The sequence below is a fragment of the Pangasianodon hypophthalmus genome, chromosome 1 (assembly GCF_027358585.1).
Source record: "Pangasianodon hypophthalmus isolate fPanHyp1 chromosome 1, fPanHyp1.pri, whole genome shotgun sequence".
In the NCBI taxonomy this organism is placed as follows: domain Eukaryota; kingdom Metazoa; phylum Chordata; class Actinopteri; order Siluriformes; family Pangasiidae; genus Pangasianodon; species Pangasianodon hypophthalmus.
In genome coordinates this window covers 14,054,586-14,068,036 of record NC_069710.1, presented here as the reverse complement: position 1 = coordinate 14,068,036, position 13,451 = coordinate 14,054,586, and the positions used below count along the sequence as shown (strand labels likewise).

Genomic DNA, 13,451 nt, shown 5'->3' with positions numbered 1-13,451 from the left:
ACACACACCTAGTGTTTCCTATTAAAGACTTGCATAATAATCTATATCAAATTCTGATAGACGGTGTGTATGTGTGTTTCTATTGAATGTGCAAAACTCTGTGAGCTGAGTGTTAGTTCTCTTCCTAGATCATGATGCGTGCAAGCTCTACTGCTTTGCTGAGGGCTACGACTTCTTCTTTGCACTTTCCAACAAAGTCCATGATGGCACACGGTGTACACTGGACAGCAACAGTGTGTGTATTGACGGCGTGTGTGAGGTAATGTGTTCTTACAAACTGTATGAAGGTATCGTGTACATATTGTGCAAATATTGGTGGGGTGTTTCCATCAACTATAGTGTTTTTGAATAGTCTAATGCAGAGACAATGACAAGATGACATCCAAAGGCTAGGGTATGTAAAACACATATAAGGTGTAGCACACCTTATGTTTAGCAGTGTTGTTAGCTAGCTAAGCATTTATCATGATCAGTGAAGCTTTCTCGATGAGTGTCATTAATTTTGATTACGTCCAAAAGTACATACTATTATGCTATACTGAAAAGTATGACAAATATCACACCACGGCTACGCTACACTGCTGTGTTTCAAAACTGTTTATATCAATCTTCACCTATATGCCAACTCTTGTGTTTCTATTTGTTTTGTTATGTCTGGATTAAAAATTTAACATTGTCTTCTACAGAGAGTGGGTTGTGACCAAGAGCTGGGTTCGACAGCAGTACTGGACATGTGTGGTGTCTGCAATGGCAAAAACTCTACCTGCAAACTCTACAAAGGCCGATACACCAAACAACACTACTCCAACCGTAAGGCCAAAACACCAAACAGCATTACACCAATTGTAAAGCCAGTACACCAAACAGCATTACATGAATTGTAAAGCCAGTACACCACAGAGCATTGCATCAATTGTAAAGCCAAGACACTAAACATAATTATTTCCAACAAGCTCAATATGCCTCTAATAGTTCATAATTCAAATTCGTGAGTATAAACTCACTCTTCTTTGATTCTTTTTTGTTTGTCTCTGTGTATTAGAGTACTATGGAGTGGTCACTATCCCACCAGGTGCCCGTAGTATTCATGTGGTGGAGTCAAACTCCTCCAGATCTTTTCTTGCCCTGAGGAATACACACAGGAAATACTATCTAAATGGTCATTGGAAAGTGGACTGGCCTGGACATTACTCCATTGCGGGATCAGTTTTTGACTACAAACGGCCCTATAATGGTCTTGAGAGCCTGACCTCCACAGGACCAACCAGTGAAACTCTGGTGGTAGAGGTAGGGTCCTTATGTCTGTCTCCGAACTGGTTTCAAGCCAATAAACATGTCAATTATTTTTTGTATGTCCTGTTTTCAGATCCTGCTGCAGGGTTCGAACCCAGGTGTGCAGTGGGAATACACAGTAACCAAAGTAAAGACGGAGAAGGTAACCAAGCCCAAACACAAATACACGTGGGCTGTGATTCGCTCCGAGTGCTCTGCTACTTGTGCCGGAGGTACACACAAACACTTGGCAAAACACTTCTCTTTGATAACAGCGTCTATAGCATTTTTAATGTCACCTTTATAAAGGTATTGTTTAGACACTGACCTAATAATGACCTCCTGTGTCTTAGATGTGCCTTAATTAGGGTTATTTCCTGCACACTTCACTCCGTTCCCCTCCCATCAATGAGAATCAGTAGAAATGAGAAGGTTGGGACCTTGTCCCCTCCTACTTGACCCTATAATTACTCAGTCCCCTGCAGTTAGAGCAAGATTAGTACCTACATAATAGTGTACTTAATATAAGCTTGAAAAGACCACAGGCAACCACTAAAACTACTGAACTACTAAAAAATAAGTAAATAAAATAATAATAAAGGGAGACTGCATTAAAATGGGATTTTTAGCTTATTAGTAATCTACTAAACTCTAATTATGATCATCATTATCATCACGGTGGTCACCTGTTTCTTGTGTCCCTTGTGTATCCTTTGTAATGTTATAAATAAATAAAATATGATGTTAATAAATTAGTACTTAACAATTATTAATATACAGTAATTCAGATGCTTATTAGTGAGTTATGAGGTCTGGATGGTAAAGTGTTCTCCTTCTCCGTCTTTTAGGTGAGATGAAAACGAAGGCAGCGTGTTATAAGGATCAGCGAGTCCAAGTGAACACGTCCTACTGTAACCCCAAATCTCGGCCCAAAACCGGCACCATTTCCTGTAACACCCAACCCTGCCCTCCCAGGTAACACCACAGTGATAAATCTGTATAGAAAATAGAAAATATGCTGAACTCTATAGAGCTAGGAAAAAATTTAACTTAGGGAAATGAAATTTGGGAAGCCTAGAAAGCAATGAAAATGTGGAACCTAGGAACTGTGAACTCAAAAAAACAAAAACCAGATATGCATTAGAACTTAGGGTTCTTGAAAAATGCCTGAAATGGTCACTGTGTTGTGGGTGTAGCTACAGTAGTGCAGATTACTGATTGCTCAAAAAACCATTGTCACATAATAGAGCTGATTTAATGTCTCTAGACAGTTTTTGTCTGGTGGCTATCCACATTCATGCTTTATTTTTTCAGATATTTAGATCAATTTAATTTTAGCTCAATGTATTTCTTACCGGTGATCCACCTTAAATCCACCATTTTCAATCCCAAATGGCTTCCTGGTAACTTAATTTGCCCTACATAGGATATACAGCTGTAGAACACGTTTATTTCCAACATGACATTTGTTTTTTGTGTGTGTTAAGGTCTGATAATAACTTTACACTCAAAACTTAATGTATTGGCACCCAGAGCATCATTTGTGTCGCTTACTGCAATTAAGACAAAATCACATTGTCTCACGCTTTATAGTTCATCCTGTAAGGTAGGCATGTGACGTACTAACATAAAATAAGCTGTATTATTGATTTTCTTTTATAACTTTGTGTTAAATAAATGCAAATTCGGGGCAAATTTCAAGTAAAATTTGAACAATTATCACAATCATTAGTCTCCACACCAAAACTTTGCTCCTCCTACTTTCACAGGTACTATTATGTGACATGGGAATAAATAGCTTCCCGAATGGATTTCTCTCTCACTCTCACTCTCTCTCACACACACACACACTCAAAGACACACACAAATGCATGTATTCCCCAAGACCAAAGTCTCAGCAGGTCCTATATTTTTACACATTACCTCATGGAAATAAGAACATGATCACATTTAAGACCTGACATCAGCATGAGTTCAGTTTACAGTGTAAAACACACACATACACACACACACAGAGCACATGTGAGCATAGAAGGTATCAGATCCTCCTGTACTCAAGTGAGTGAGGTGTAAATCCAAAACACACACTCTTCATTCAAAGGTCACGGGTGCTTCTTTAAGGCTCTCAGCCTCCATAATGTGATGAGTCTCCGTAGAAAAGGACACACAGGATATGATGGGAAAAATGTGTTACTGTAGATGGATGGATAGATAAACAGACTGAGAGGATGACCAGACATGCAGACTGAGAGACAGATAAGGTAGAAATAAAGATATGTAGACTGATAAAAATAGAGAGACAGACAGACTGATAGACACACAAACAAAGACAGACAGATTAACAGATGGATGGACACAGAGATAGACAGATTTGCAGACAGACATCTTGGTAGACAGAGAGACATCTATAGTTAGCTATATTAGATTGACTGACTTGTTATTTGTCAGTGTTTGTACACTACTGATCTTATACTAATCTCAAGCTCCGTGTGTGTGTGTGATGATGATGCAGATGGAATGTGGGAGACTGGTGTGTGTGTAGTCGTACGTGTGGTTCGGGGGAACAGAGTCGACAGGTGCAGTGTGTTCAGACGGCGAGTCACACTCGGGTGAAGGTGTTGAGTGATCAGAAGTGTGTTCAGCCTCCGCCTGCACGCACACGCACCTGTAACACACATTCCTGCCCACCTACATGGAGCGTCGGCAACTGGACTCAGGTGAGGACACACACAATGACACACACCTATACTGCACTCTTCATGCACACACATGAGGTCATATATGGACTGAAAGACACACCCACCTATCTGTGGTCTCGACCGTCACACATGATGTGTGTGTGTGTGTGTGTGTGTGTGTGTGTGTGTGTCAGTGTTCACGTAAGTGTGGTAAGGGTGTGCAGAGGAGGGCAGTGGTGTGTATGCGCAGAAATCTAGGATCGCGTGACCTTGTTCTTCCAGACAGCGAGTGTGTGTTCCTGCCCAAACCACAAAGCCTGGAGAACTGTGTACTGAAACCCTGCCCAAGAACACACACTACACACTGGAGCTTCACTCACTGGCAACAGGTAAGACTGACAGACAGACACACAGACTGGTAGGTTGGTAGGTATGTAAATAGACAGATAGACAGATTTACAGACAGACAGACAGACAGACAAAAAAAGGCGCATGGAGAGACAGATAGACAGACAGGTAGGTAGGTAGGTAGGTATGTAAATTGACAGATAGGCACAATCACAGACAGATAAACATAAAGACACATGGACAAACAGACCAACAGACAGACACACACTCAGACTCAGACAAGCAGACAGATAGACAGACAGAAACAGAAAGACCAACAGACAAGCAGACAGACAGGCAGACAGAAACACACAGACACAGACAGACCAACAGACAAGCAGACAGGTGGACAGGCAGTAAGATAGACAGTATGACCAACAAGACAGTAAGGACAGACAGAGAGAGAAAGATAGACAGACATTTAAGACAGACATACAGACATGGACAGATTATAAGACAGATAGACAGAATTACTGACTGACAGACAGTAGGACAGATGGGCATTTAAGACAGACATACACAGACTGACACACAGACAGACAGTAACACTGACAGACTGATAGTGAATCAGATGGATGGACAAACATTGACAGACTGACTGACAGATAGAGAGATGGAAAGGCATAATGAAGGATAGACAGACAGACAGACTGTCAGACAGACAAACAGAGAGATAGACAGCATAATAAACAAATATGAAACCCATGAGAATGTGATTAAACTCATTAATCATGTTACTCTTCATATTAGAAGTGCGGCTGTTCATGGTAGAGGTGTGTGTATGTGTGTCTGTGTGTGTGTGTGTAGTGTTCAGTGACGTGTGGTGCAGGTGTACAGTTCCGCTCTCTGCAGTGTGTGGAGAAGGACATAATGGGGAAACACAGAACGCTGACAGAGAAGAAGTGCCAACACACACCCAAACCATCAGCCGAGCTGCAGAGAGTGTGTGTTCAACCTGACTGCATCAAATCACACCACTCTAACACACCACAGTGGTACACATCAGCCTGGTCTCAGGTATACGCACACACACACACACACACACACACACACACACACGTACACACACACCACAGTGGTACACATCAGCCTGGTCTCAGGTATACACACACACACACACAAAGACACACACTGCTCTAACACACACACAGACACACACACACCACAGTGATACACATCAGCCTGGTCTCGGATACACACACACACACACACAAACACACACACACACACCACGGTGGTACACATCAACCTGGTCTCAGATACACACACCAACACACCACAGTGGTACACATCAGCCTGGTCTCAGGTACACACACACCACAGTTGTACACATCAGCCTGGTCCCAGGTACACACACACCACAGTTGTGCACATCAGTGTGGCCCCAGGTACACACACACACACGCGCACACACACCACAGTGGTACACATCAGCCTGGTCTCAGGTACAGACACACACATGCACATACACACACCACAGTGGTACACATCAGCCTGGGCTCAGATACACACACACACACACACCACAGTGGTACACATCAGCCTCCGACACACACACATGCACACACCACAGTGGTACACATCAGTCTGGTCTCAGGTACACACACACACACTACAGTGGTACACATCAGCCTCAGACACACACACACACCACAGTGGTACACATCAGCCTGGTCTCAGTCACAAGGACAGACTCAGAGAGAAAGATAGACAGACATTTAAGACAGACATACAGACACAGAGAGGTAGTAAGACAGATAGACACAGCCTGGTCTCAGGTATACGCACACACACACACACACACCACAGTGGTACACATCAGCCTGGTCTCAGGTATACACACACAAACACACACACCGCTCTAACACACACACAGACACACACACACCACAGTGACACACATCAGCCTGGTCTCGGATACACACACACACAAACACACACACACCACAGTGGTACACATCAACCTGATCTCAGATACACACATACAAACACACCACGGTGGTACACATCAGCCTGGTCTCAGATACACACACACACACACACACACACAAACACCACAGTGGTACACATCAGCATGGTCCCAGGTACAGACACACACCACAGTGGTACACAACAGTGTGGCCCCAGGTATACACACACACATGCGCACACACACGCACACACACCACAGTGGTACACATCAGCATGGTCTCAGGTACACACACACACACACACACACACACACACACCACAGTGGTACACATCAGCCTCCGACACACACACACACACACACACACACACACAACCACAGTTGTACACATCAGCCTGGTCTCAGGTACACACACACATACACAGGCACACACCACACACACACGCACGCACACACACACCACAGTGGTACACATCAGTCTGGTCTCAGGTACACACACACACCACAGTGGTACACATCAGCCTCCGACACACACACACACCACAGTGGTACACATCAGCGTGGTCCCAGGTACACACACGCACACAAACACACCGCTCTCATACACCACAGTAGTCCACATCAGCCTGGTCTCAGATACACACACACACACACATGCACATACACACACCACAGTGGTATATATCAGCCTGGTCTCAGACGCACAGACACAGACACACACACGCACACCGCTCTCACACACCACAGTAGTACACATCAGCTTGGTCTCAGTCACAAGGACAGACACAGAGAGAAAGATAGACAGACATTTAAGACAGACATACAGACACAGAGAGGTAGTAAGACAGATAGACACAGCCTGGTCTCAGGTATACGCACACACACACACACACACACACACACCACAGTGGTACACATCAGCCTGGTCTCAGGTATACACACACAAACACACACACCGCTCTAACACACACACAGACACACACACACCACAGTGACACATCAACCTGATCTCAGATACACACATACAAACACACCACAGTGGTACACATCAGCCTGGTCTCAGATACACACACACACACACACACACACACACACACGTACACACACACCACAGTGGTACACATCAGCCTGGTCTCAGGTACACACACACACACACACACACACACACCACAGTGGTACACATCAGCCTGGTCTCAGATACACACACACACACACACACACACACCACAGTGGTACACATCAGCCTGGTCTCAGATACACACACACACACACACACACACACACCACAGTGGTACACATCAGCCTGGTCTCAGATACACACACACACACACACACACACACACACACACACCACAGTGGTACACATCAGCCTGGTCCCAGGTACACACACACACCACAGTGGTACACATCAGCCTGGTCTCAGATACACACACACACCACAGTGGTACACATCAGCATGGTCCCAGGTACACACACACACCACAGTTGTACACATCAGCCTCTGACACACACACATACACACGCACACACCACACACACACGCGCACACACACCACAGTGGTACACATCAGCCTGGTCTCAGGTACACACACACGCACACAAACACACCGCTCTCATACACCACAGTAGTCCACATCAGCCTGGTCTCAGGTATACACACACACACACACACCACAGTGCTACATATCAGCCTGGTCTCAGACGCACAGACACAGACACACACACGCAAACCGCTCTCACACACCACAGTAGTACACATCAGCTTGGTCTCAGTCACAAGGACAGACACAGAGAGAAAGATAGACAGACATTTAAGACAGACATACAGACACAGAGAGGTAGTAAGACAGATAGACACAGCCTGGTCTCAGGTATGCGCACACACACCACAGGGGTACACATCAGCCTGGTCTCAGGTATACACACACACACACAGACACACACACACAAACACACACACCGCTCTAACACACACACAGACACACACCACAGTGACACACATCAGCCTGGTCTCGGATACACACACACACAAACACACACACACCACAGTGGTACACATCAACCTGATCTCAGATACACACATACAAACACACCACGGTGGTACACATCAGCCTGGTCTCAGATACACACACACACACACAAACACCACAGTGGTACACATCAGCATGGTCCCAGGTACACACACACACCACAGTGGTACACAACAGTGTGGCCCCAGGTATACACACACACACATGCGCACACACACGCACACACACCACAGTGGTACACATCAGCATGGTCTCAGGTACACACACACACACACACACACACACACACACACCACAGTGGTACACATCAGCCTCCGACACACACACACACACACACACACACACACACACACACCACAGTTGTACACATCAGCCTGGTCTCAGGTACACACACACACACCACAGTGGTATACATCAGCGTGGTCCCAGGTACACACACACACGCACACAAACACACCGCTCTCATACACCACAGTGGTACACATCAGCCTGGTCTCAGGTACACACACACACACATGCACACACACACACCACAGTGGTACACATCAGCCTGGTCTCAGTCACAAGGACAGACAGAGAGAGAAAGATAGACAGACATTTAAGACAGACATACAGACACAGAGAGGTAGTAAGACAGATAGACAGAACTGACTGACAGACAGTAGGACAAATGGTCATTTAAGACAGACATACACAGATAGACAGACAGACAGATAGATGGGTGGACAGACAGAAAGCAAGACCAACAAGACAATAAGGCAGAAAAACATAGCAAGACATAAAGGCAGACAGGCAGATACACAGAAAGACAGAAATTAGAACAGACAGACTGACAGACATGTAAGACAGACATACACAGACTGACACACAGACAGTAACACTGACAGACTGATAGTGAATCAGATGGATGGACAAACATTGACAGACTGACTGATAGATAGAGAGATGGAAAGGCATAATGACGGATAGACAGACAGACAGACTGTCAGACAGACAAACAGAGAGATAGACAGCATAATAAACAAATATGAAACCCATGAGAATGTGATTAAACTCATTAATCATGTTACTCTTCATAATAGAAGTGCGGCTGTTCATGTTAGAGGGGTGTGTGTGTGTGTGTGTGTGTGTGTGTGTGTGTGTGTGTGTAGTGTTCAGTGACGTGTGGTGCAGGTGTACAGTTCCGCTCTCTGCAGTGTGTGGAGAAGGACATAATGGGGAAACACAGAACGCTGACAGAGAAGAAGTGCCAACACACACCCAAACCATCAGCCGAGCTGCAGAGAGTGTGTGTTCAACCTGACTGCATCAAATCACACCACTCTAACACACCACAGTGGTACACATCTGCTTGGTCTCAGGTACACAAACAGACACACACACAAACACACACACCGCTCTCACCATCATCATCATTGGCGGTCACTCGAAACGAGTATGACTGTCCTCTCTTTTGGGTCTACTTGTGGGACTTCAGATGGCTGTAGAGGCCAATCCGCGATCCGCATACTTTGCTGCAATGTGGACAGGAGAGAGTGGTAATTGTTGATGATGGTTGAGCCTTTTTATCTTTCTCCTTGCGAAGCTGTCGCTTTATCTCTGCGGCATGGCAGAGTTCTATTTCATGATGTGCTGCACCATCCTGCACGGATTTCTTCCAGGAGCTTCTGTCCAGTGCAATGTGTTCCCAGTTGCTCAGAGTAATATAGAATTTCTTCAAAATGGCCTTGATGTTGTCCTTATAACGTTTCTTTTGTCCACCAGTTGCTCGACTACCTTCCTTCAGCTGAGAGTACAGAATCTGTTTGGGGAGACGTGTATTGGGCATGCGGATGACATGGCCCGTCCATCGAAGTTGGTGCTGCATTATAGTAGTGGTGATGCTGGTCATGTTGGCTTCCTCCATGATGTTGGTGCATCTGTCGTCCCAGCTGATCCTCAGAATCTTTCGTAAGGATCTTTGATGGTATTGTTCCATGGCCCTCAGGTGTCTGCTGTAGGTGGTCCATGACTCGGCTCCATACAGCAGGGTTGGGAGGACAACAGCTCTATAGACCAGGAGTTTTGTTTGGACTGATAAGTCTCGGTCTTCAAAGACTCTTTTCCTGAGCCTGGCGTAGGCTCCACTGGCACAACTCAGGGGATGGTTAACCTCAGAGTCTATGTCAGCTTTTGAGGAAAGAAGGCTGCGGAGGTAAGGGAAGTGGTCCACATTCTCAAGAGTGGTATTGTCCACTTTTATGTTTGGCTGGATAGCTGGCTGGTTAGGTGGAGATTGATAGAGGATCTGGGTCTTCTTGATGTTTAATTTTAGGCCCAGGGCTCTGTACGCCTTGGCAAAAGCATTCAGAATGCCCTGGAGGTCTTTTGCGGAGTGTGCGGCGATGACATTATCATCCACGTACTGTAACTCTGTAATAGTAGTGCAGTTGACTTTACTCTTGGCCTTAAACCTGTTAAGGTTGAAGAGTATGCCATCAGTTCTGTACATGATTGGAATCCCCTGTGGCAGCTCTTCGCCAATGAGGTGGAGTATGGCTGCAATGAAGATGGCAAATAGGATGGGTGCAATGATGCATCCCTGTTTGACCCCTGTTTCCACTGTAAAAGGTTCAGACTTGGAGCCGCCATTGCTGAGCCATTGCTGAGCACTTTGACTGACTGCCGTCATGTAGGAGCCTCAGTATTCTAATATACTTGTCATGACAGCCGTACTTTGACAGTATGCTCCACAGGGCCTGGCGGTCTACTGTGTCAAAAGCCTTTGTCAGGTCTATAAAGGCCATGTACAAAGGCTGTCTTTGTTCACGGCATTTTTCCTGCAGTTGCCGTGCTGTGAATATCATGTCTGCTGTACCTCTGAATGGGCGGAAGCCACAATGTGATTCTGGGAGTATTTCCTCAGACAGTGGTAGTAGTCGGTTTGCAAGAACACGAGCAAGAACTTTGCCTGTTGTTGACAGGAGCGAGATGCCCCTGTAATTTCCACATTCAGCCTTGTCCCCCTTCTTAAATATGGTCACTATTAGAGCATCCCTGAGCTCTGAGGGAAGTTCTTCTTTGAAGTTCTTCAGACTTTGAGGAGTAGGGCATGAATGTGGTACAGGAGCTCCGAACCGCCTTCCTTTAGGATCTCAGCTGGGATCCCATCCGGACCGGCGGCCTTAAGGCTCCTGATGGCGTCTTGAACCTCTATTATAGTTGGAGGTTCCCCCACGTCTTCTCTGATGGGACTCTGGCGGATATGTTTGGTAATGTCAATTTCAGTTGAGCTGTCACTGTTGAGGAGTTCTTGGAAATACTCTTTCCATCGGGCATTAATGGACTCATTGTCCTTCAGCAGCTCCTGACCGCCCTTTGAGCGCAGGGGGTTTAGGCCATGATAGCTTGGACCATAGACAGCCTTGGTAGCACTGAAAAAGCCCCTGGTATCACCAGAGTCTGCCAGTCTCTGGATTTCAAGAGCCCTTTCTGTCCACCAAGAGTTTTTTAGCTCCCTTACCCGTCTCTGGACATCTGCCTTGGCTCTGGAGTGAGCCAGCCTTTTGGCCTTGCAGGTTACATCATTTTGCCATGCACAGAAGGCTTTCCTTTTCTTGGAGATGAGTTGTTCTATCTCTGTGTCATTCTCATCAAACCAGTCCTGATGTTTTCTTGTACCCAAGAATGGTTTTGCAGGTAGCAAGGATGATAGACTTTAACAGACTCCAGTGCCCTTCGATGTCATCAGGGTATTCTTGTTGGAGGCTTTCCCCAAGAGAGGCCTGAAGTTGCTGCTGTGTGGCAGTTTCATCAAGGCTGTCAAGGTTCAGTCTTGGTCGGATCTGATTTTTTTAATTCTCCTCTTCCTCTTAAGTTTGATTGACATTGTGGAGCATTTGAGGCAATGATCTGTCCAGCAGTCATCTGCATCGACCATGGCTCTTCTGATGTTCACGTCACAGTGGTCCCTGGCTCGTACAATGACATAGTCAATGAGATGCCACTGTTTGGAGCGGGGATGTCTCCAAGATGCCTTAAATTTGTTTTTCTGGTGAAAGAGAGTATTAGTGATGATGAGATCATGCTTGACACAATTGCTGAGAAGCATAACTCCACTAGTGTTGATGCCTTCCTTTCCTATAGTGCCCTCCCAGAGGTGTTGATCCCTGCCAACCCGGGCATTGAAGTCTCCAAGGAGAATAATCTTATATTCCTTGGGGATTCTCGACAGTGTCTCATCTAAGCAGGCATAGAAGGTCTCTTTTACTTCCTCTTGAGAGTCTAAATTAGGGGCATAGACGCTCACAACTGTTGCTATCTGGTTGTTGGCAAGCACCAGACGGATGATCATGAGACACTCACTAATCCCCACAGGATTATAGTTCATAGAGGTGGCTGATAAGCGGGTTCTTAATGGCAATTCCAACACCATGGATCCTGGGCTCATCAGCAGCTTTTCCTTTCCAGAAGAAAGTGAAGCCACCCTTCTCCTCTTTCACTTGTCCTTCGTCTGCTAGCCGGGTTTCAGAGAGGGCAGCTAGGTCTATCCGATATCTTCTCAGTTCTCTAGCAATGATTGCAGTTCTCCTCCCCGGTCTATAACTGGTTGCACTATCCATCAATGTGCGTACGTTCCAGGCTCCAAAGTTCATAATTTTATGTTTCTGACCGCAAATGGTGATCCCTCTGGACACGGTAATCCAGTCAGGAGGTTTGAGGCAGGCTATTTTTAGGGCACCTTTTCTAGCCCCTTCCCCATGTGGGGTGAGCAGAGTGGATCCTAAAGAGGGCTGCTCAGTCATGGATGCAGCTGCCGAAGGACTCTTTCTGCCTCATTCCAAGGCATCGCTCTTGGGATCACAGGACCACGCAAGCCTCTCCACCATGACAAGGTGGCAATCCCCCGCTCTCACACACACCACAGTGGTACACATCAGCCTGGTCTCAGGTACACACACACGCACAAACACACCAGAGTGGCACACATCAGCCTGGTCTCAGGTATACGCACACACAAACACACACACGTACACACACACCAGAGTTGTACATATCTGCTTGGTCTCAGGTACACACACACACACAAACACACACACCGCTCTCACACACCACAGTAGTACACATCAGCCTGGTCTCAGGTACACACACACATACACACACACACCACAATGGTACACATCAGCCTGTTCTCAA

At 45.9% G+C, this 13,451-nt stretch overlaps 1 protein-coding gene across 4 annotated transcripts in view; it reads left to right on the top strand.

The window, feature by feature from the left end:
• LOC113534113 (A disintegrin and metalloproteinase with thrombospondin motifs 16) overlaps positions 1 to 13,451 on the top strand; it is a 31,129-nt gene that overhangs the window by 15,161 nt on the left and 2,517 nt on the right. For 3 of the 4 annotated variants that reach the window (XM_034307656.2, XM_034307697.2, XM_034307724.2), the window contains 9 exons: positions 129 to 259; positions 687 to 810; positions 1,043 to 1,287; positions 1,367 to 1,505; positions 2,121 to 2,247; positions 3,785 to 3,989; positions 4,145 to 4,339; positions 5,145 to 5,354; positions 9,428 to 9,637. In XM_034307656.2, the coding sequence (XP_034163547.2) occupies positions 129 to 259; positions 687 to 810; positions 1,043 to 1,287; positions 1,367 to 1,505; positions 2,121 to 2,247; positions 3,785 to 3,989; positions 4,145 to 4,339; positions 5,145 to 5,354; positions 9,428 to 9,637 (1,586 nt within the window). The remainder of the gene's footprint in view (positions 1 to 128; positions 260 to 686; positions 811 to 1,042; positions 1,288 to 1,366; positions 1,506 to 2,120; positions 2,248 to 3,784; positions 3,990 to 4,144; positions 4,340 to 5,144; positions 5,355 to 9,427; positions 9,638 to 13,451) is intronic. The other variant, XM_034307680.2, reaches the window with a different exon arrangement.